Here is a 22,209-nt window from a genome sequence, read left to right as displayed (position 1 = left end):
TTCTTTTCTTTCTTTCTTTCTTTTTTTCTTTCTTTCTTTCTTTCTTTTTGTTTTTAGAGACAGGGTCTCTCTGTGTAGGCTTAGCTGTCCTGGACTCACTTTGTAGACCAGGCTGGCCTGGAACTCACAGAGATCCACCTGCCTCTGCCTCCTGAGTGCTGGGATTAAATGCATGTGCCACCATGCCCAGCTTAATATTAAAATTTCAATGCAGCATCTAATTTTCTCTTACAGCACACTTCACGTTAGACCAGCTATTGGTCAAATGTTGAATGATTTTGTGTATCCAGTGATTTGAGTTGAAGAGCAGAAGATTCTAACATATGGAGGCTAAAAGCTTCCATTATTACCCGAGGAATACCGGGAACTCAAGATAATCTCTAAGACGATTCCTAAGTAGCATCTTTAACGAGACTAATAAGTTTGTTAGCCTTTAAAATGCCAATTTCAAAATTCTTTTAAATTTGGTGTGGTGAAGCACATGAAGGTTCAAGACAGGGTTTCTCTGTATAGCCCTGGCTGTCTTAGAACTCACTCTGTAGACCTAAGAGAGCACCTGCTTCTGCTTCCTGAACTACTCCAAATTCTGAGATCCTTCTTCTTAAATTCTAGGGTGGTCCTTGCACAGAGACTCTTGCACTATCCTCTATTTGAGCACCAAACCAGTGTTTTAGCTGAGTTTTTCATTAGTCGTTCAGGATGATGGAACCCACAGCCAGAGGCTTATGGTATTACCTCCAACCCTTAAGAATAGCGGAGGTTTGTGCCTAGCTTCTGACAGAAGACTGGGTTTTGCTGATGTGCATCCAGCCCTATTTTATGTTCTAGATTCTCCATATAACAAGATGAGAAGGTCTGAACTATTTTTATTAATTAAATTCTGCAAGAAAAACAAATAATCTACATATCTAGGAAATACCGACTTCATTAAAATCTGTTGAAAATAATTGTAAATCAGAACAAAACAGTTTGTGGGGAAGTTAGTATGGTAATAACTATTGTAACAGTAACCTGACTTTTGGGGTTGTAGTTATTTGAAAGAATACTATGTCTTTTCAGCTGTAGGTAACAACATCATATGGTATATAGTCCATATATATGTGGCTTAATTTCACTTCTTTAACTGGCTCAAAAATAAGTATGCAGGTTATTTCCTTATGTAAAACAGATCAATAGAATCATAAAAATCATCTGAATTATAAAATAAGTTAACGAGCCCAGATTGATATAGTAGTTCTCTGTATGGAAAATTAGCTGCAAGGCTAAACAAAAATTGGTACTAAACAGTAAGGATTGGGCAAAACAGATGTCTTCTAAGTCACAGCCTCACATATTTATTAACACTCTTACAAAGAGGTAATCGTGAGGTCGGGTAGAAAGAGTCTAGAAATGAACATTGGCCACATTGACAACTTCTTCCTCTACTGCACAACATAAAAGAACCTGTCTTTAGATGTTAAGTACCATGCTTGCCAGAATTATGAACAAAAGGGCAACAATAAATTAATGAAGACATATTAAATATAATATATAATAAAGATGTATACATATATGTACATATACAATCCCCCCGTTTTTTTCTCTTAACCACTAACTAAACCCAAGATGAATCAGAGACCTAAAATAACATTAAGTAATTTTCTTATAAAGAGGAATTAACAATGGCCAAAAAGCAGGAAAATAAGAGGCTAGAAAAACAAGGCAAATGCCAGCTAGTGGTACAGGTCAGCTTGTAACCCTTGCTATCTAAGAAGCAGAAAAGACCATAAAGTTAAAAGCCAGCATGAGCTACTTGGTGCTGTTGTGTTTGAAAATAAACAAAGGGCTGGAATGTGGTGACAAAGTGCTTGCCTCAAATGTGAGGTCCCAAGTTCAATGTTTAGTACTTCAAACCAAAATTTCTCAGTTTTGCTCATAAATTATACTTGTGTTAATAGCCTTTCATAAAACTTTCCCACATCCATTCAATTTACACATGACTTAAAAGAGCATTCTTACTATAATTAGCACTTTGTGTTTGACTACAAATCACAAACTAATTCTATTTTTATGGCAAAATGCACAAGCACAATAGACTTTGTCATTGCCAAACTGTTAAAAGCTAACATGATTAAGGTATAATTTGACATCACTCAAAAAGCAACAACAGAAAACCCCAAACCAAAAGACTCTTATTGTGAACTTACATTCCTTGCATGCAATAATTAAGGAGCCTTAGAGATGGAGGTTGTACATACCTTGAAAGTGAGGCTGAAAGTAGTGGGAGGAACTGAAGTTAGGCTGGAGCTCTGTTGTATAGTCTCCCTCTTAGGGAGGGGAAGGGTGTTGGGCAGGGGCACCTGAAAAGGCAGGCAATGTATCACAATCAATCTAAGCATGCTACAAAACGCCCCATCAGTCCAAAAAGGCATATCTGATCACTTAAGTTACAACGCTTACAGAGGCTGACAATTATGTTCTGAAGAGAAACACGATCTACTCAGGTAAGCACAAATTATCAGGAAAAAAGAAACTGCCTGGAATATAAATTACATACTATTCAATGTAGTGCTCTTTGTATTTGAAATGAACTCCTGTATCTTCAACAAAATACCCAGGTCGTGCTAATACTGATCCAAGAGCCATAGTCTATAAACTAAAGTTCTAAGAACTACAACTCTCAGCATATATGGAGGACCTACAGGTTTCTATCCTGAATATTTAACTTAGCAGTGCAGATATAAGAAAATCTTTTCCCTACAGTATAAGCAGCATCTTATAACTAGGCTCAAGAACAAGAATAACCCATGGACCAAAGTACCTCACCACACCAAACTTTAATGTAAAGAGATGATCAGAACAAATAGTTAGAAATTTTAAGGTAGTACGCACTACTCATATTTTGTTTTACCTCACAGTGCCTAGAACTTGTGATTTTACTATGTATACTGCCTTATGTTTGGTTTTGATACTCAGGTATTTAGGGGAAAAAATGGCTGGATGCTTTCATATTTTAAGAAAATCACTTTGAGATACAATGGACTATATATAATGGAGGTCTATCAAAACATATACTAGTTAACAAAGATTTTTAAGTAAATTTTAGAGCTAGCTAAACTATATTAATAAAAAATGTCACCTGTACTTAACTCTGTGGGACATTCAAGATACACTAATTTTAATATGGGTAATACTAAGTACTCCAAAATGTAAGATATTACACTTAAAGCCTATTTATTCTGGGGCTAGAGAGATGCCTCAATGGTTCAGAGTGTTTACTGCTTTTACAGAGGACCCAGATTCAGTACCTGGTGGCTCAACAATACAGCTCCATATTTTCCTGGGCTCTGGGGGCTCTTGGATACAAGCTGTGCACATAAACTCACTAAAGTTTGTACATATAAATATAAACATACTGTTTAAAAAAAAAGAAGCCTCTATAAAGTTTCAACAGAAATGAACCTAAGAAGGGTAATTTAAGAGACAATAGTTCTGCATTTAAAATAGACTAATGAGAAAACATAGAAAGGCCTTAAAGTTTTTCCTATGGGAGACTTTATACTTAGTACAGAATCACTACCATACTTGGCCTAAGGAATAAATATTAAAGTCATTTAAACTGAATTTAAATAATGCCTAACCTAAATTAAGTTCTTGCTTTCATAGATGCCTTAGATATATTGCTAATAAACAAATACAGAACATTCACCTATACACTAGACCAGATCTTTTCTTCCTCAGTATCTGTCCCGTGTACTAAGCCACATTCTAACTAGCCTTAAGTGTTCATCTGTATATATTTATTTTTTCAATGACAAAATGTTACAGGTTTAGAGAATGATTATAAAATTCACATTTCTTTAGTTATATTCCAGATTAAACATTGGCTGAGAGCATCGTACAATTTCTTGAAAAAGTATCATTTTATAAATTTGTTTTAAAATGAGGAGAAAAGCACAATTAAAGCATAAACCTTTTGTAATGTTACTGATAATCTGGCAGTAGACTCAGCATTTAAGCTTAACAAAGGCCCTTTCTTTTAAGTTTCCTATTATACAGGAAGTTTCTCTAATAAAGATGGGGGGAGTGATGGATTCTAGGATTTGGTACATGAAGCAGTTGTATAACTTCTAAGCACTGGAATAGCTTATCAGGTCTCAATAACAATTACAACGGACTCCTCTCTATTCCTTTTCCTCAGCTATGTAGTGTAAGTCTTTTTTTTTTTAAAGTTAAAGATTTATTTATTATTTATATTCTGCCTGCACGAATGCCTGCATGACAGAAGAGGGCATCAGATCACATTATTGACGGTCATGAGACACCATGTGGGTGCTGGGAATACTCAAGACCTTTGGAAGAAAAGCCAGTGCTCTTAACCTCTGAGCCACCTCTCCAGCTCCCTAGTGTAAGTCTTTTGATTTGACTATAATTTTGATTAACTGACCCCTAATGTAGCTCACCTTTCTAAAATTCCACATACTTGATGCTAGAGGGACGAATAGACAGCATGAGGGAAAAATAGAGGACAAAAATCAAGATTTTTATACTGAAAATGATAAAGTCCTTAAAAAAAAAATCTATTTTTCCAAAGTATTTTTTGGAAAGAACAATCAACATTTGAATATGATAGGTTTTGATTACAGAAGATTATACTGATAAAGGAGATCAGATGATCAAATTTCTCCCCACTTATTCTCAGAAGCAAGGACCATACAACAAACTTTTAAATGTCAAAATTATACTGTGCATGTGACCACAGCAAGTTACTCAATATATTTTTAAACTAGTTTTTCATTTGTAGTGAACTAGGCAAAATGACTTAAAACATCCAGCTACATATAATCTGGTTCGTCTGAAGAACTAGGGCTTGAATTGCCACATGACTTAACATCACTTAACATTAGAGAATTTAAGAAATTTTGGAATACTTATGTTCATATTTATAGCTCAATTTTCACAAAAGGGATGCTAGATTCTTTGGGAACAGTTTCTTCTTTTTCTACTGGCATTAAATCATAAATCATTGAATCATAAAAAGTCATATTTGTGAACAAAATTAACTAAATAGAATTAACTATAGTATGTTAGAGTAAACCCAAAACTTTTACCAAATTAGGTTAAAAGAATGAGTGTTCATAAAATAAATCATCTTAGCTAATAACTTAGAAAGGGGGTTTGGGAGAGACCTAAACTTTGATTTTAGTAGGCATATTCATTACTGTGCTCATAAACACAAACTTACTATCAACTCTTGTTAAGTTGCCAAGTATTGAACACAGGATGTGTAAGACAAGGCAATGAATGTATAAGATGAGTCAGGTTCCTACCCAAACCCGCCAAATCTCTGACTGGTTACTTACATTATTAACCAAAGTATCCTCCATCTTTGCATTATTAGTAGCCACAGTGCTAGGCAGAGAAGAGGAAGGTGTAGTATAGTCTGTTACAGACTCCTGTGAAAGAGTAACAGGGGGGAGGGGGGGAAGTCCTTTTAAAGCTGAATAGGTCACTTTTTCACAGTCAAATAGTAACAAAGAGAGATCATAAAACTATGTGCCAAAATTTCAATACACCAATGAACAGTAGGCTAATACATCATGGACACATCTTCAAGGGACAACATTGCAACTGCTGCTAGACTTTTACATATATTTACTGTACGAAGTAGGGGGCTATCAATTGGACTAAGTATTTTTGTGAGTTATGTCCTCAAATGAAAACAAGTATCTATTTTCAGTCACTTAATATAACTTGTCTTTCTAGTTGCATCTAGTTACGTACTGGGTCTGCAAAATCTTACAGTATCTTTATGCAACCTACATGTCTTGTCTGCAACAGCAGCAGCATGTAACACAATGAACTGTCCTGCCACTGAAGTTAGAGTTTAATGAAGACAGACAAAAACCCAAACCAAAAGAACCTCAATTGTTAAGGGAGAATATTTTTGATCCAGATTTGAATTTCTAGATCCTGAACTCACAAATACAAGGAACTGGCTGCATTTTAAAAGATAAGTGCCTTTCGTTCAATGTGGCAATGAAAACCAAGTCAATACTTTTAGTGTTCAACCTCAAAAACAGTGATTTGCTCCAAGTGTGTCCCATTTTAAGTTTAGAATTATGATAAAAGGCTAAAAAGAGCTATACCAGACAGAGACATCTTTAAAAAGCTTATAAATTCAAGGGAAAGAATTCTGATTTTTATACAGTTTTCTATGTGACATTTACACCATATAACCTACTATATGGCAGGTGGTGGGTGCAAATGCCTATAATTCTGGCACCCAGGAGGCAGAGGCAAGTGGATCTTTTGAATTTGAGGGCAACCTTTGTCTACAGAGTACGTTCCAGGACAGCCAGGGCCACAGTGTGTGTGTTGTTGTTGTTGGGGCACAGAAGCACACTGCTGTACAACAACCATTATACTCAAAAGCTCAGTATAAAAAGTACATTACTGATATTCTTGTCACTCATTTTGGACCCAGTTTGTGCATCAAGTGAACTGATCACCAGTGTATGCTGCATACCTTTGCATCAGTGCCATATTCCGTAGAGGATACTGAGATCATTGCTCCTATTTCAGCAGACATTTCCGAGACTGCTTTGGTTTCTTTTGCTGTTCCAGGATCTGTGCTTCTGACCACAGCTGGGCTTGGTTTCTCTTGTCCTTCTGGCTCAACCTGTTGGGCATCTTTCACTTTTCTATTTTTCAATGATCGTTCCTTTCCAATAGGACCAGGTTTATGCTCTTTGTTTTCTACCAGACTCAAATCTGGAAGCTAAAGTCATGTTTAGGATAAAATATATAATATAATATAATTAAATTCAATTTAAAAACAATTTTTATTTGTCTATTTCAGAATCACATCTACCTAATGAATAGTCCTCACCTTCTGGGCTTTAATGGGCCCTGCCCGTGGCTGTTTCTGACGTTGCTCTTTAGGTTCAGGACCTTTGTCGGTTGGTTTCTCTGAAAGCACAGGAACCACCTCACTTTCATTCCCATTGGAAGCTGGAGCACCAAACTGAATTGTGTCAATTCCAATTTCAACACCACTCTCTTGACCATTTCTTGCTCCCTAATAAAATAATGTTTTAACACTTGGTATATCACAGTAAACATGTTCAGACTTGAGTGAAAGATGTATGCAGTGCCACAAACAAAAAGCACAATAGAACCTCGGCTTAGCAAAATTCTACATATTTACTGAGGTTAGAATAAGATTTTGGCTTAAGTGTTCACAGTCCCAGTTCTGTAATCATGAGAAAACCCAAAGAAAGCTTCCAGTTATTTCATCATTAAAACAAATTTAAAACTAACTGGTAAATGTCCAAAGTTATAAATGGAGAAGAAAAACGAGTCTCACCAACTTCTTCCTTGGAAGTCTGTCTTCAAAGTAACTTAAAAACCCAACTAAGTGCTATGTAATTGGTAAGGTAGTATACACATCCATGGAACCATACCACTAATTTAAAAAGCTAATTTTCTGAACACAGTCCCTGTGCTAGGCAATCTCATTTTGACTACATTAGATAAAATTAAAGAAACAAAAAGTTGGATAGGTAACATTAAGAAAAGCTATGACAGAACTAAGGAAAATAGCCATTTTAGAATGCTAGACAGAAAAATTCCTGAGCAAAACATACTGGAAAGGAATAAATACCAACAGAAAGTAATGCCAAAAATAATATGAAGTAGCAATTTATTTGTTAGACCAAAGCAACATTTGAATTTTGTTTTTCGCTTTATTTTTGCTTTGCTATGAAAAAACTAAGTCACTGTAACTCCTCCACACATCTAGCCTTCTGCATGCTGTCTCCCATCACTGTTGAGGAACTGCTGCACTCTAGCCTCACTGGCCTTTTGTGTTATAACTTTTATAATGGCAGTTCTGATTTTTGAGACTCCCAATGAATGATACTCTAGGATAACCACTCATCTCTACATGCATACACTCAACATAAAACAAAATGGAAAGACCATAGAATCTGCCCATTATCTGAAATGTAAATTTTGCTAATTAAAAAATGTCATGCTGCTGAATGGTTGTGGCACACGCCTTTAATCCCAGTAGTCAGAGGCAGTGCTGTGAGTTTGAGGCCAGCCTGCTTTACAAAGTGAGTCCAGGACAGCCAGGGCTGTTACACAGAAACCCTGTCTTGGGGGGATGGGGGGGGGGGTGTGGAGGAGGAAGAAAGCAGTAGTAGTCATCATCATCAAGTTAAGACAACGGCATTCTCTCAAAAAGCACTTTCTAGCTAGAAATTACAAAGAACATGAAGATGATGAACAAAGTCTGGGAGATAAATAAGATACTACCAAAACATATGGTTGTAGAATGCCTACAAGAGAATTTCTGCAGCCATGAAACAAATTTTCTGTACTGTCCCCTTCATGTCAGCAGGAATAACTGACTTTGCAAGAAATGCACTCTATTAGGAATCATACAAAATGCCAACACCAACAATAGATGTTATATGAAGGCTCTCAAATAGAAAGCAGTGAGTCTTGAGCTATTAAAAAGAACTCTTCCTGAGAACTTAATACCAAAGTGAGGCCCTCCCCAGATATGCTTTGTGAGAATACTAGAAAGATAGGGAAATAGGAACACTTCTATAAAGAGAAAACACCCAAATGTAAACCAATATATCTTTAATACTTTCCCATTTTTCTGCACATCCTCATCTACAGTGCAACTCTGATCACATTGTACAATAGGACACATGAGAAATACATCACAAAGCAACTTTTGTTCGGCAAGTATCATAGTACACTAAAATTATGATGCCAACAGATGATGCGTTATGTGCACACCATGACATTTTTGGCCCCCAAATGACACTCTAAAATTCTATGTTGTGAATGACTGTATTCTGAAGTCTCTCTACTCACAGCATTTCCCCCCTTAGTTTTATACTAACAGGTATTCATGTCAGTGCCACCGGTGGCTCCTACAGCATTAATTCCAGCTGTTAATTCTGCACAAGGACCACTTGCTGTATCAGCAGCATGAGACACAAAGATCCACCCCTTTTTCCTTAAACTCAACTTTCTTTTGGCTTCTTAGATGCTTCCCTAATCAGCTGGCATCTGCACCTCCCACAGTTCTCTTAGCATTGAGTTTTCTTCTTTCCTACCTTCAATTTATTTTACCTTGGTAATTTCATCCAATTCCATTACTTTGCTGATATGTTGATGACTTAGCAAATACAATATTGAAATCAGATCCTCTTCTGATTAACACACTCTCAAAGCCAACTAACTGACATTTCCACTTGAATTGTGTGTGTTTATTCATGTGCAGGTAAATATATACACCTGAGTACCAGTGCTCATGGATGCCAGACACATCAATCAGATTTCCTGGAACTGGAGTTCCAGGCAACTTGATCCACTTGATGTGGGTGCTGGAGCCAAACTTGGCTGCTTTGCAGAGCACTCAGCATTCTTTAAGCCATGAACCCAGGCAATAACATTTTAAATGTAGCTATATGAGCTCCTTATCCTAATCCCTAATCATAATCCATTTGTAGCTGCTCATCTTTTTTGTTGTTGTTGTTTGTTTTATTGAGACAAGGTTACTCTTTGTAGCCTCGGCTGTCCTGGACTCGCTTTGCAGACCAGGCTGGCCTCAAATTCACAGAGATCCACCAGCCTCTGCCATCTGGCTTGTAGCTGCTTATTTTAAACTGATGAGAATTTTTTCTTTCCATTCACACCAATAGTCTAGGGTTAATAGCTCTCCTCCTGACATTCCACATTTACCATGTGAGGACACTGTCTGACCTTTAATGACATTTCTCTGGTTTATCACTTGGCTATATATACTGTCATCCTAACTCCCTTGCCTCCTCAACCCACAGACAGTTTGTAACAGAACAATCTATACAGTCATCCCTGCCACTCCTTTGTATCACACCCTCCCATGGGTCTCCGTGTCTTCCAAAGCCCTTAAAACCTCTCAAACTCTGTTGTCTTTCTAGGTCTCAGCTCTCCAGCTGGATGGACTTCTCTGAACTACTTTGAATATACTAGAGTTGTTTTTGTCTCATAGCTTTCATAACTGCTACTCACTGAACTAGAACTGACATTTTTTTCCAGGTATCTGAATAGCGTACATTCTTGATTTTCTCCAAATTTTTATTCAAATGTCACATAAGTAGGATCTCTCAGCCTTTAGAATATATTGGCCACTTTAGACTATCTCCATAAGTTTGGGGAAATCCTTTCCTTATTCTCTCCATTAAGCTGATTTCTCCTTACACTATAATAGAAGTCCCGTGAGACCTTTTAGTTCTATTTTCTGTGCCTGTTTTGTAAACCCAGAAGGGAAAATGGCTGGCACATCAAAATGTTCATTTACTTAATGAGTAAACACTGAAGTAAACAGCCATTTACCAATATCGCACATGGTTGAGAAGTGACAGAACAGTAATCTGTAAGTTGTCTATAATTATCCCATTAGATAGACATATGAGGCAAGCCTGGAAAATAGTGACTGTATTATGTTCTGATATTGGGATCAAAACAAATGTTCACCCTTTAGCAGCCTGTAAATATGGAGGACTAGCAGTCTTATTATCACCTGGGCACCTGATAGAAAAGTAGCAAAACCCAAGCCAGACCTAATAGAGCAGGAACTCTGAGCATGAGTTTAATTTGTTTTAATGGCCCTTTAGGTGATAATGAGGTACAATGAAGGTTGAGAATTTAGAAAACCGTGTCACTAACTCCATCTATGCCAGTAAGTCTATTCTTACCTCTGATGAAGTTTGTGATCCAAACGATGTTAAGGGCTTATTCCACGCACTGACTGAAGGTGGCTGTGGTGGACTAATAGGACCTACTAAAAAAATAGCCAGGAGAAATATGACCATTAAAATTGAGATGCTGAAGTCTATTCAACCCTTTATAACAAGGGTGGCAAGACAGAACAATTTCCCACATCACAGATTAATTCACTCATTCATCCTTGTTTTTTCAAAGCAGGGTTTCTCTGTATAGCCTGGGCTGTCCCGGACCTTGATCTGTAGACCCACCTGCCTCTGCCTCCTGAGTGCTGGGATTAAAGGTGTGTGCCACCACTGCATGGCAAACATAAATAAGCTCTATTCAAGCTTTTTTAATACACTCATGTAATCACTTTGTATTCGTAAAACAAACGTTCTACACTTACTACACCGTGTTGCCCTTCTAGTTCATCTTAAATGGTTCTCTTTTCCCTTTTCTTATACAAAATTTAGGTTCCACCTGAGAACAACATGCATCCTTTTCTCTTTAATCTAATACCCTCTCCTGTCTGACCCTAGATCTTCTTTCTCCTTTATTTTTACCTGTATGTGCAGGCCACCCAAATACATGATCTAGAACTCACATGAAGAAAAACATAGAAACATCTGTTCATGTGAAGTACAGTTTAACATGTTGATTTACACTTACTTCTATTCAGTTATCTGTAAATGACATAACTTATTCTTCTTTATGGCTGAGTAACATTCCTTTGTGCTATACTAGATCTTTATTGATTCATATGTAAATGGGTACTTGGTCTAATTATGTATCTTGGCTATTGTGAATACTGTTAAGATGAACACCACAATGTTCAAGTTTCTCTGCTGACTTAAATTCCTTCAGATACACACCCAAGAATGGAATAGCTGGGTTCAATGATAATTTTATTTTTAGTTTTTTTTAAAGAACCTGCACACTGATTTTTATATTGGTTGAGCTAATTAGCCAACGTGTATAAGGGTGCTTTTCTCCCCCTTAACTGGCATTTGCTGGCTTTCCTAATAATAGCCATGCTACCTAGGGTGATATGAAACCTCAATATGGAAAAAAGCATGCTGTTAAACTACTGCTTCCTACTAAGAAAAACAGGTGACTGGGAGGTATAGGAGAGAAAAAGTACTTACATTTTTTAGAAATGTCATTCAGCACAGCTGGAGCAGCCACTTTGTTATCCCATAATTCAGCTGTTAGAGAACCATGTGACTGTGGAGTCTGGATGGGTTTCCCAGTGGCTACATAATCTGTGCCATTAGATGTTTGAGCTGAAGGTAATCTAATGGAAGGTGGTGGCTGTTTTGATGATGGTGCTGAAGGTGGGAGTGGACTATGGACTAGTTTGGGTGCCTGTGTCTGAGTCTGCCCTGGTGTGGCTGGGGTTGGGGCAGTGGTTGCAGTGGAGGCTGGGGCAAGAGGAATTGAGGTTGTTGGGGCTGTGGCTGGGGTAGCTGGTGCTGAAATAGTTGGCAAAGCTGAAGCTGAGACTACCGGGGTTGGAGAAGAAACTGACACCGGTGCTAGAGCTGAAGCAAGAATAGGAATTGAAGGTGAAGTGAGAATGGGGACAGAGGCTGTGGTTGAGGCTGAGGCAAGCAAAGGAGTTGGAGCTGGGATGGAGGCTTGGGATGAGGATGAGGAGGCCATGACTGCAGATGCAGTGGACACTGGAACAGGAGCTGAAGCTGAGGTTGCAACTGGAGCTGGGCTTGAAGTTAGAACTGGAGCTGGGGTTGAGGCTGGAACTAGAGCTGTGGCTGACGCCAGAATAGGAACTGGAGCTGGGGTGGAGGCAGGAACTGGAGCTGCTGGGGATGCTAAGACTGGGGCTGAGGAAGAGACTGGAGCTGGTGCTGAGGCTGGAGCTTGAGCTTGCTGAGTCCCAGTAGCTTGTTTTTTGGCAAACCTTGGAGGAAGCTTAGAAGTCTGACTCCTTCCTTTTTCATTTATATTTTTTTTGCTCCACACCTTAAAAAAAAAAAGAGACATCTATTTTGTTAATAATATACTTAAAGAAACAGTAAACATATATAATTTCTACTTCCTACTGTTTATAGAACTTCCCACTGCTAACTTAGTTATTTCAGTTTTCTAAATGGATACTCTCGGGGTATTAGTGGAATAACAAACTATAAGAAGTCAAGATGATATGGAGAAAAAGGACAATATTTTATAGATATGTTTACTCCCCCTCCAAAATCTAAAATAAACAACAAAGTTTAAAGTAAATTTGACCCCTCTGCACAAAAAAAGACAAAAATAACCTCTAGATCAGGGCACTTGTGTTCATTCAATTTTCAATATAATTTAAAACAAACTGAATTTTTTACCATGGAACAAATTAGTAGTACATAAGACATATCGTTGAATTAGAGAAAAGATGATCTGTTTTAAGAACAATAGCAAGCTATGCTGATTATCTAATTTTGAAATGACCTAAATTCTGGGTAGAGTTTCCAGGTGTAAAGGTAATAACACAAATTTAAGGTAAATACAAACAACTTTAGGAATAGACATCAACCCTGGTCATTTGCTAACATGCTCTGAACATCAATATACAAACAAGCAAGAAACTGATGAGCTTTTACCTGTACGACTTGCTCTTCCTTCTTTCGGCGTTCCTCATCCTGTAACCGCTTTTGCTGTTTTTTAGATACCACTTCAGTAAAACCATCATCATTTAAATTTGACTGGGGGTCTTCAATAACAGTTACTTCAGGATGATCATCAATGATAACAACACCTGCAGGTGTGAAAAGATTTCTTATAATTTTAGAGCGTAATTTATTTCCTATCCTGTAAGATGGCTCAAAATGTATTAGCAAATTTTAATGTTATTTCATCTTTATGAAAAAGTCTCATAAATAAGATAAAAACAAAACGCTCAAAACTGAATGCTCTGAATGAGAGACCCTTTTTGTTTTTGAAACAGGGTCTCATGTAGTTCCCACTAATCTAAAACTTGGATAACTGAGGCTGGCCTTGAACTCTAGCTCCTCCTATCAACTGCTGCGACTATACCTGTGTGGCACCATTCCTAGTAGAACATTTTTCTTCCTTATAATGTATAACATTCACAGACATGTTCACTAGTGTATAACTCATACAGGCGTGCTCACTAGTGTATAATGTGTAGTACATACAGGTGTGCTCACTAGCTCTCTCTCACTCCTTGCCCCCCTCAGTCATTTAAAAACAAAAACAAATAAAAAATATCCCAAATGTCTTCTCAGCCTCAGAACTGTGTAATGCTCTAAACAGCAGTACTATACTTCCTAAAGTGGGAATTATTGTCTGCTAAAAAATGAGTTTATTTAGAAATAGATATTCTATTTTCAACTAATGATTATTTTGGCTAAAGTTATACCCTAGACAGTATAGGACATCTGAGTATGTTATAGAATGCTTCAAAGTTAGAAAAGATGGGACTTTTGGCTACAGATATAAAATGTCAAGGAATTTAGAGAGGACCTTCACATTTTTTTTTCCCTTTTGGAGACAAGAGTTTATTTGTGTGGCCTTGGCTATCCTTGAACTCAGAGATCGCCAACCTCTGCCTCCTCAAGTCCTGGGATTACAGGCATGCACCACCATACCCAGCTACATTTCTTTTATGTATTAAAATTTTATGTACAGACCAAAGAGAAATGAAAAACAAATATTAAAAATGGCTTTTGTGGGTGTTATATTATTTCAGATTGATGAAATGAACTCACCACAATTCTACTGTTTATTGTTGTTTTGAGACAAAGTCTCATTTTGTGGCCCAGGCTGACTTAGAAATTACTATGGAACTCTAAAAGCTGTTTGCATTACAAATGTGCCACCATACTTGGCTAATATCATAATTTTAAATTTACTTCAGCTTGTCACTTAACAGAGCCTGAGTTATTCCAGCTAATTGTGAGCAAAAAATAGTAAGTGGAAAATGCAAATACCCATATGCAATTTTAAATTCTATCTCATTCTGAATACTCTGGTGAAAATGTATGGCATCCTTCCTGAAGCATAAGTCACCCTTTTGTACAGCTTATTGATAACAGCTGTCCATGAGCTACCTGGAAGCTGTTTACTACATCAACGACGTATCATAGCGCTTTTGGTGAAATACCTCGTGTAAGTAACCTTACAGCATACCCACTTTATCTCATCATTTGTCCACCTCACATCATCACAAAAAGGGTTAAGAAAACACAAGGTATTTTGAGAGAAGAAAGGTGCCATTCTCACAGCTTCATATTGGCCGTTGAATGTAGTAGAGTGCTCAGCAGCAACTGTTTCTTTGTTTGCCAGATGCAGTAGTATCTTACCACAGTTCTGACAGCTAACCTTGACCACCAAATGTCCCAGAGTAGAAAAGCTACTCCTATTAAGAATCACTGTGTTAAATAATCCAGCTAAAAATCCCTAAACAAGAAATTAAGATCAGTTATTTCTTTCTCATTTTTATCCCATATGAATTAGATACTAGTATAGAATAATAGTCCTTACATTTATATTTGATAGGTTTGGTCAATAAAAATCTGTATTTCTATCAAAATTCCTAGTGAGGCTAATAGTAGAGGACCACACTTTGAGAAGCACTGGCCTAGAAATAATGTCTGAGACCCAAGTTAAAACAAATAAAGGGTTAGTAAAAACAAACACACCAAAACTCCACACAGAATTAGAAGCAAGGAGAAGACACCCACATCTCATACTGGAATAACTACCTATCTTAACGTTCCATTATTACTGCCTCATTAAGAAACCTGTTTTATTAACTTTGGTTTCATCTGAATGGATGACAAATCATATACTATTACAAGTAAAACCAACTAGCTTGAGATAATTTGCATTTATCTCTTTGCCCAATATTTTTTATTGCTTGTTATCCATATTTGGTACTTGTTCATTTGGCAGATTTCTTAACACTGTCTCCCACTGTGTTATTCTCTGCTGTATTACTGAGTTGACTGTTTCTTTTTAAAAACAAATGTTCAGAATAGCTTCAGTTCTAACTCAAGATATTCACTTATTGTTTTCCTGTACTTTCTTAAGCATGTTTTGCAGCTTTACTGGTTTGATACATTTTAAATCCTCCCCATTAAGAACAGTGAAACCTTCCTGGAGTATCAACCAAAATTATACTCAATGTTCCTTACTAACTGCTGTTGTTGTAGTTTAAATCAAATTAGTATTTCACAGTCAGCCTCGATGTCTAACATAAATGCACCATGTTCTCCTTCCTTATGTTTTCATAGTGTTAATATCTGCTTAAATTTACCAAGAAGTAAAGCACAACAATCTGGAACGTACTTGCATAATTGTTGAGATCAAACTGTGACAGAGCATCTACTTTCTCTTTTGGTTTTTTAGGACCTGGTTTGGTGTCTTCTCTCTTTTTCCCATTAGTATCCTTGGAATTCTTTTGTCCTGCACCATTAGGTGTGCCTTCTTGGTGGTGTGCAGAGTTAGCATTCACAGGGTCAACACCAGCTGTGCCTGAAGATTGGTCATCAAATGGCCTAAACAAAATAATTTAAGATGATTATTACATACTCCAACAAAAGAAAAACACTCTTCCTGGCAGTTTGTAAATTCACACCTACAACACAACGCTGTGGCTCAGAGCTGCTGCTGGCCTGGATGGATGGCTCTTTGTTGACAACTTTAAAAACATAAAATAAAATGTAGACCACACACACCAACTTCTACAGGTGTTGATGAACCCATTCTTGGGTATGACTTTTTTTTTTTTTTTGGCTCTGAAAGTACAGCCTCACTAAACTTAATGTTCCCAACACAGCAGACCAGCTCTTTGACGTTCTACCCAACAGTTCTAGAATTCTCATTACCCCAGGAGATAACTGTGTCCATTTGTCCACCATTTTGTTTAATTTTTAATTTTTCCCGAGACAGAGTTTCTCTGTGTGGCCTTGGCTGTCCTGGACTTACTTTGTAGACCAGGCTGGCCTCGAACAAAGAATCTGGGGAGTACATGTCTTTTACCTAGATTGGCACCTTGTGTACCTTCTTTAAAGAAACACATTTTATATCTAAAGCACAGAACTCACCCTCTCTTTCCATTTTTTGGTGGTGGGCCATTTCTTCTTTCATTCCTAGGACCTGAGAAATTTCTCCCTGATTTGGGTGGGCCATTGTTGCCACGGCGATTCTGGCGATCAACTCCAGGTCTCTGACTAGAGAAACTTCTCTTTGCTATTTCCCTTTTTGGAGGCAGAACATTTTCTCCAGACTTTACTACTGCTTGGGAGCTAACATCAGCATTTTTTTTCTCATCCCTCTCACGTCTCTCATTAAAATCACTACTTTCAGAGGCTGTTTCCCATTCTTCATTTGCTTGATCTGAAGAGTTCTGGTTGGACAAATCTGGAGTTTTATTTCCAGAAATGTCTCCAGGTGGATTAACTGGTTCTTGAACGGGATTATTATTAACTGTGCCATTTGTGGGTACCAACACTTCATTTGTCTTTGAAGCAGCCTCTCTCTCTCTTAGCCGTCTGAATCGAGGAGGCTTATCTTGCCTTGGTGGGCGGGTAGGACGTTGCCTTCGGGGCCTCTCTCTAGCTGGGTCAAATTTTCGCTCAAATTTTGGAGGTCGTTTATCTGCTGGTAGAGGCATAAACTGCTCATGTCTTCTTGGTGGCTCTCCATCTTCAGGTTTAGGAGGTTCTGACTGCCTTGGGTTCCACTGATTGTCCCTATAAGTAGGTCTTCTTAAAGTGGCAGGTCGTGATGGTCGGCCTCCAGGATCCCTTCCACCTCGTCTGAATGTTCCTCCTCTGCCTCGCCTTGTAGGCTCCCCTTTAGGAAGGAAACCTGGTTTAGATTTATCCTCATCTCTTATGTAAGGCTTTTCTAGTGGCCTATTATCCATTCGAACATGATTTTCAGGCTTAAAAGATTGGGTCTTGATAGGCTTTTTGTTTTCGGACCGTTCCTCTCTTTTGGGAAGTTTGCCTTTGCTTAAACTATCCTTGTCGCTTGCACTTTCATGGACTTCACTGTCAGTGTCAGTCTCAGAACCCCTCTGTCTCCTTCTTTTGGGAACAACCTCAAAATCAGAACTCTCACTTCGTGTTTCGCTTTCTTCTCGTTGTCTAAGAGGTCCTGAAGGCACATGTTCTGCTCTTGGCTTATTGTCTCTATACTGAGGATAATCACGAGTGTGTCCTCTACCACCTCTGCCACGACCCCCATAAGAGCCTCTATAGCTTCGGCCTCTGGAGTAGTATTCGCCTCTGCCTCTGCCTCTGTACCCTTGGTCTGGAAACCAATCCCTATCTCGAGCTTCTTTCCAGTAGGTCCTAGTGGGTAAAGGTGACTCTTTTTTAACTGCTGGTCTAGAATCTGGGCGAGGTCTTTCTACCCCAACATCTTTGTTGATGATTTTCTCGGGCTGTTTCTCTTCTTTGACTGTTGGTGCTGCAACACTTTGTTGATTTACAGTTTTAACTGCAGGCTCTACCTGGGCACTACTCACAGGTTCCAAAGGCCTCTCAGTGTCTTGGGCAGGCTTCAGAACCACAGCTGAAGCATCTGTTGACGGTAGTTTCTCTGGTGCTGGCTGTACGGGTGGTGGAATCAATGACTGTGGCTGGACTGGTGCTGGAGGTGGTAGAGGAACATCTTTCTTTTCTGTTTTTTCTGCTTTAACAACCTTTTCAGTGACCTTCTCAACCTTTTCACCTTCTTTCTCCTTTCTCTGCTCCCGCTCCTCCTTCATATCTCTAAGTACAGGCTTTTTAATGGGCCCTGACCTTCTCACAGGCCTATCATTACCTTCTTCTCTTCTGTTTGAGCTTGGTCTTGGACCCCACCGAGTCTCTGATTTAGATTTAAAGACTTTTTCTGGCTTAGGTCCTTCAGAAGATCGCAGAAAGCCATCTTTTCTTGGCTTCTCCTCTGGCTTTTCTACAGTTTCTTTAGAATCAACACATCTGCTAGTAACCTTAGGAATGCTGACAGAAGGCTCATTTCTTTGCTCCTCTGCCTTTTGAGCATGGTTAGACCCATGAGAAACACTTCTTTTTCGGGCAGGTTGACTGTCTAGTGCTGAGATCCGCTCTTCTGTAGGAGTATGTACGCTCTTTTGATCAGTTACATCAAAACAAGCAGACTGGCTATTTGTATCAGCATGGTGAGGTCTTACATCTTCCACAGATCTGCTTAAAAACTTTTGTCCTTCTGTTTCAGCTGAGTCTCTAGCAACATCTGTTTTTGAATGAGTCTCCAGCTGACTGTGCTCTACAGAATAAGAAGCTGTAATCTGTTCTCGATCCAATGTAGTTTCAGGCCTGTGATGATAATTCAACAAATGATGAGAACTAATAAAACAATCTTTCCTATGTTGCACATATATCCCACCACTGCAGAATTACTCTCAAAATCCCCCAATTTTAAATTATAAAGCATAAGACAGAAAATAATGAACCCTAACTATTGAGACCAATGTTATTTCTGAATGAAAAAACTCAGCAAAAAGAACAACATGGCTTGTCTATATAACTGGGTGAATGAAGAAAATATGAAATTCAGTGTTACTAAAGGACTAACAAGGAAAAATAACTGTTAAACATTGTAACACATAAAAGTTTGAGCTAGAAGCAAAGGTACTAACTGTATGGTTCCATTTAAACGGTGCATGTAATCACATTCACTCAAGTAGAATACAGAAGGAGGATTACTTGAAGGCTCAAGGTAGTGTGAAATGTGGAGATGCTGTTCTAAATAATGGGGTACGGTTTCAGTTACACACTACGAGGCTGTATAGCTCTGTGATAAAATACTGTTATTGTAGATAGTGATACTAACTTATATACTTATCTACAAAGGGAGTCCAGGACAGCCAGGGCTACACACACACACACAGAGAGAGAGAGAGAGAGAGAGAGAGAGAGAGAGAGAGAGAGAGAGAGAGAGAGAGAAAGAAAGAAAAAGACAAACAGACAGACCCCAAAATGTTTGGATCACATTGATATGAATGAACTTCTAATGCACCAATTAGGTAGCAAACTAAAATAAATAATTATACAACATACTCATTAAAATACATCCCATAAAAGAAACTCCAACCTTCTGGCTATAGATTATTAGAGTTCACAACCAACTGCCATTATAAACTATTTCTCTTTAAATTGTGGCCTTACATAATTTCTCTATGGACCGAAAATGTTCATCATTTCTTACCAGCAGAAAAATTTCAGCCCTCTGGCCAGACCATAAGAAGGCAAACTTCTGTTTTTATATATAATGTACAATAAAGAGTTGCTGTTTTAAAACATCTACTAAGTTAAAGCATCTAATTCAGTGCAAAGAACTAGTTTATAACTAGTTTACAAGTAATTTGCCCTCATTTGATTTTTAAAAATATGCAAGAAAGAGAGAATATACACAAAGATAAATCGAAGCACATCAGATTCATGGCTAGGCTTTAAATCAGAATGATCCTTAAAAAGAAAATGTGTGTGTGTGTGTGTGTGTGTGTGTGTGTGTGTGTGTGTGTGTGTGTGTAGAAGGTGGGGAGAGCTTATGCTATGGACCAGCTGTGGAGAGCAGAGGCCACTTTAGGAGTTGGTTCTCCCCTTCTACCAGACATGTTCTAAGCATCAAACTCTAGTCATCAGGCTTAATGGCAAGCACCTTTGCCCATAAGCAATACTACTGGCCACCAGAATGATCTTTAGGGATGCAGTATTCTACTAACGTTTTAATGATTTAGGTAACTTATTACCTTGCACCCCCAGGTTCTTCAGCTGCCTTGGGAGTAGCTGCCTGCTGAGGCTCAGCATGATAGGGATCTGATCCCCACATCATCCTTGGTTCAGAAAGTGAAATTCCATGATCTCTTGCAGATCGAGCTATATGCTCAAATGACTCAGAACTATTTGGTGACCCTTCCATCTGGTCTCTTCTGATCAATGGCTTAGGAGGAATCATTCCTGTAAGAAAAGTTCACACATACAAGAGAATAATGTAAAGTGGAAGAAACAAAACCATGATAAATACCAAGTGATTGCTATTTAAATTGTTTATTAAGAACAAAACCAAGGGGAAGGGTATATAATCTGGGTGTACTTTATCTTAAAAGAAAAAAATGCATTATTAAAAACAGCTAACAGAAAAATAAGAGATCAGAATCAAACTAGGCTAAGTTTTGGGAGGAAATTATTTCTTATAGCAAGTTGCATTTTAGCTGTTCAATACCCTATTAAAGTATGTAACTCAGTATTCAAATAGTGAGGTTTAAAAACAAACATAAAAGCCAACCAACCCTGAATTCTGTGGCCAGAGCCTTTTGGGTCCTGGGATTTATGGGGCATGCCACTATGCTCTGAATTAGCTATAATTATGAATTGTCTTCTAATCACTCCTAAATCTTCCACAGTATCATTTTGACAATAGATTATCTGGCTTAATTCTAAATGATTCCACAAAGGGCTAAATTATTTACTTTCTGGCTATCCTATGAAGAAATCCAAGTGTTAGAATGACAGATGATAGAGAAAATCAAAAGGAAGGAATACATATACAGATATAAAATTCAAATGTTGAAATACTAGACAGAGTAAGAATACGAATAACAGATCTTGCAAGATTAATTTCCATCTCAAAAATTTAAATCTCTAAGAGAACTAGCACTGGCACAAATGTCTATAATAAAAGGTCTAACTCCAAGATAAAGACCTAGAGGTCTTATTTAATTTCTTACTAGATTTCTGCTATTGAAGGAATTATGAGCCCCCCGCCCCCAAAGTGTGACAGGACAAGAAAAACCTTTCAAAACTACAAGTAAGGCAAAACACAGTCACTACTAACATACCAGGATGAATGGGTGGAATGTCCATAGCAGGCCTTCCAGACATCATCCGAGGATCCATATAGGACTGCATCATGAGCCACCTTGGATCAAAACCCATAGAGGCCAGATGTTGAGGGTGGGGCTGCATTGGCTGGTAAAGAGGTCTGTGTGGCGGAGGAGGGACTGAACCACTTGCTGGCTGTGAAGGAACAGTCTGTGGAAGTACACCTTGCTGCTGCTGCTGCTGCTGCTGTTGCTGTTGCCATTGCTGCTGTTTCATCTGCTCCTGGAAATTCAGAATCCCACTTGTTGAGGTTTCTATTCTACCATCAATCAGTGTAATCAATCATTGTAAACAATCACATTTTGGGATATTTAAAGATAAAGATAAAAATAATTAGCACAGAGTTGGCAAAAGACTAAACAAGCCACAGTACTTTGACATAAGCAACTTGTCATTTTCTAGAAGTGCAAGGTGTGTCTGTGATTAAAGCTTAAGATAAAAAAGACATGACAAAGAAAGTCAACGTAAAACCAATTTTCAACACATATACTGAAAAGAAAGAGAAGGGCAGTTTCTATGCTTTACGTATTCTAGGTTTGGGTTCTATATTTTATTAAATTATCATGATAACTAA

General features: G+C 38.0%; 1 protein-coding gene across 11 annotated transcripts in view; it reads right to left on the bottom strand.

Moving 5' to 3' along the window:
- Positions 1 to 22,209, bottom strand: part of PRRC2C (proline rich coiled-coil 2C) — a 69,774-nt gene that overhangs the window by 13,219 nt on the left and 34,346 nt on the right. For 9 of the 11 annotated variants that reach the window (XM_084788761.1, XM_084788771.1, XM_084788767.1 and 6 more), the window contains exons 14-24: positions 21,593 to 21,857; positions 20,504 to 20,711; positions 16,824 to 19,067; positions 16,066 to 16,274; positions 13,356 to 13,510; positions 11,898 to 12,735; positions 10,743 to 10,828; positions 6,872 to 7,060; positions 6,509 to 6,760; positions 5,343 to 5,435; positions 2,238 to 2,339 (exon numbers count right to left, since the gene is read on the bottom strand). In XM_084788761.1, the coding sequence (XP_084644887.1) occupies positions 2,238 to 2,339; positions 5,343 to 5,435; positions 6,509 to 6,760; positions 6,872 to 7,060; positions 10,743 to 10,828; positions 11,898 to 12,735; positions 13,356 to 13,510; positions 16,066 to 16,274; positions 16,824 to 19,067; positions 20,504 to 20,711; positions 21,593 to 21,857 (4,641 nt within the window). The remainder of the gene's footprint in view (positions 1 to 2,237; positions 2,340 to 5,342; positions 5,436 to 6,508; positions 6,761 to 6,871; positions 7,061 to 10,742; positions 10,829 to 11,897; positions 12,736 to 13,355; positions 13,511 to 16,065; positions 16,275 to 16,823; positions 19,068 to 20,503; positions 20,712 to 21,592; positions 21,858 to 22,209) is intronic. The other 2 variants (XM_084788764.1, XM_084788769.1) reach the window with 2 other exon arrangements.

Source organism: Acomys minous, assembly GCF_964271855.1.
Source record: "Acomys minous genome assembly, chromosome: 1".
Classification (NCBI taxonomy): domain Eukaryota; kingdom Metazoa; phylum Chordata; class Mammalia; order Rodentia; family Muridae; genus Acomys; species Acomys minous.
This window is presented reverse-complemented; position numbering and strand designations above follow the sequence as displayed.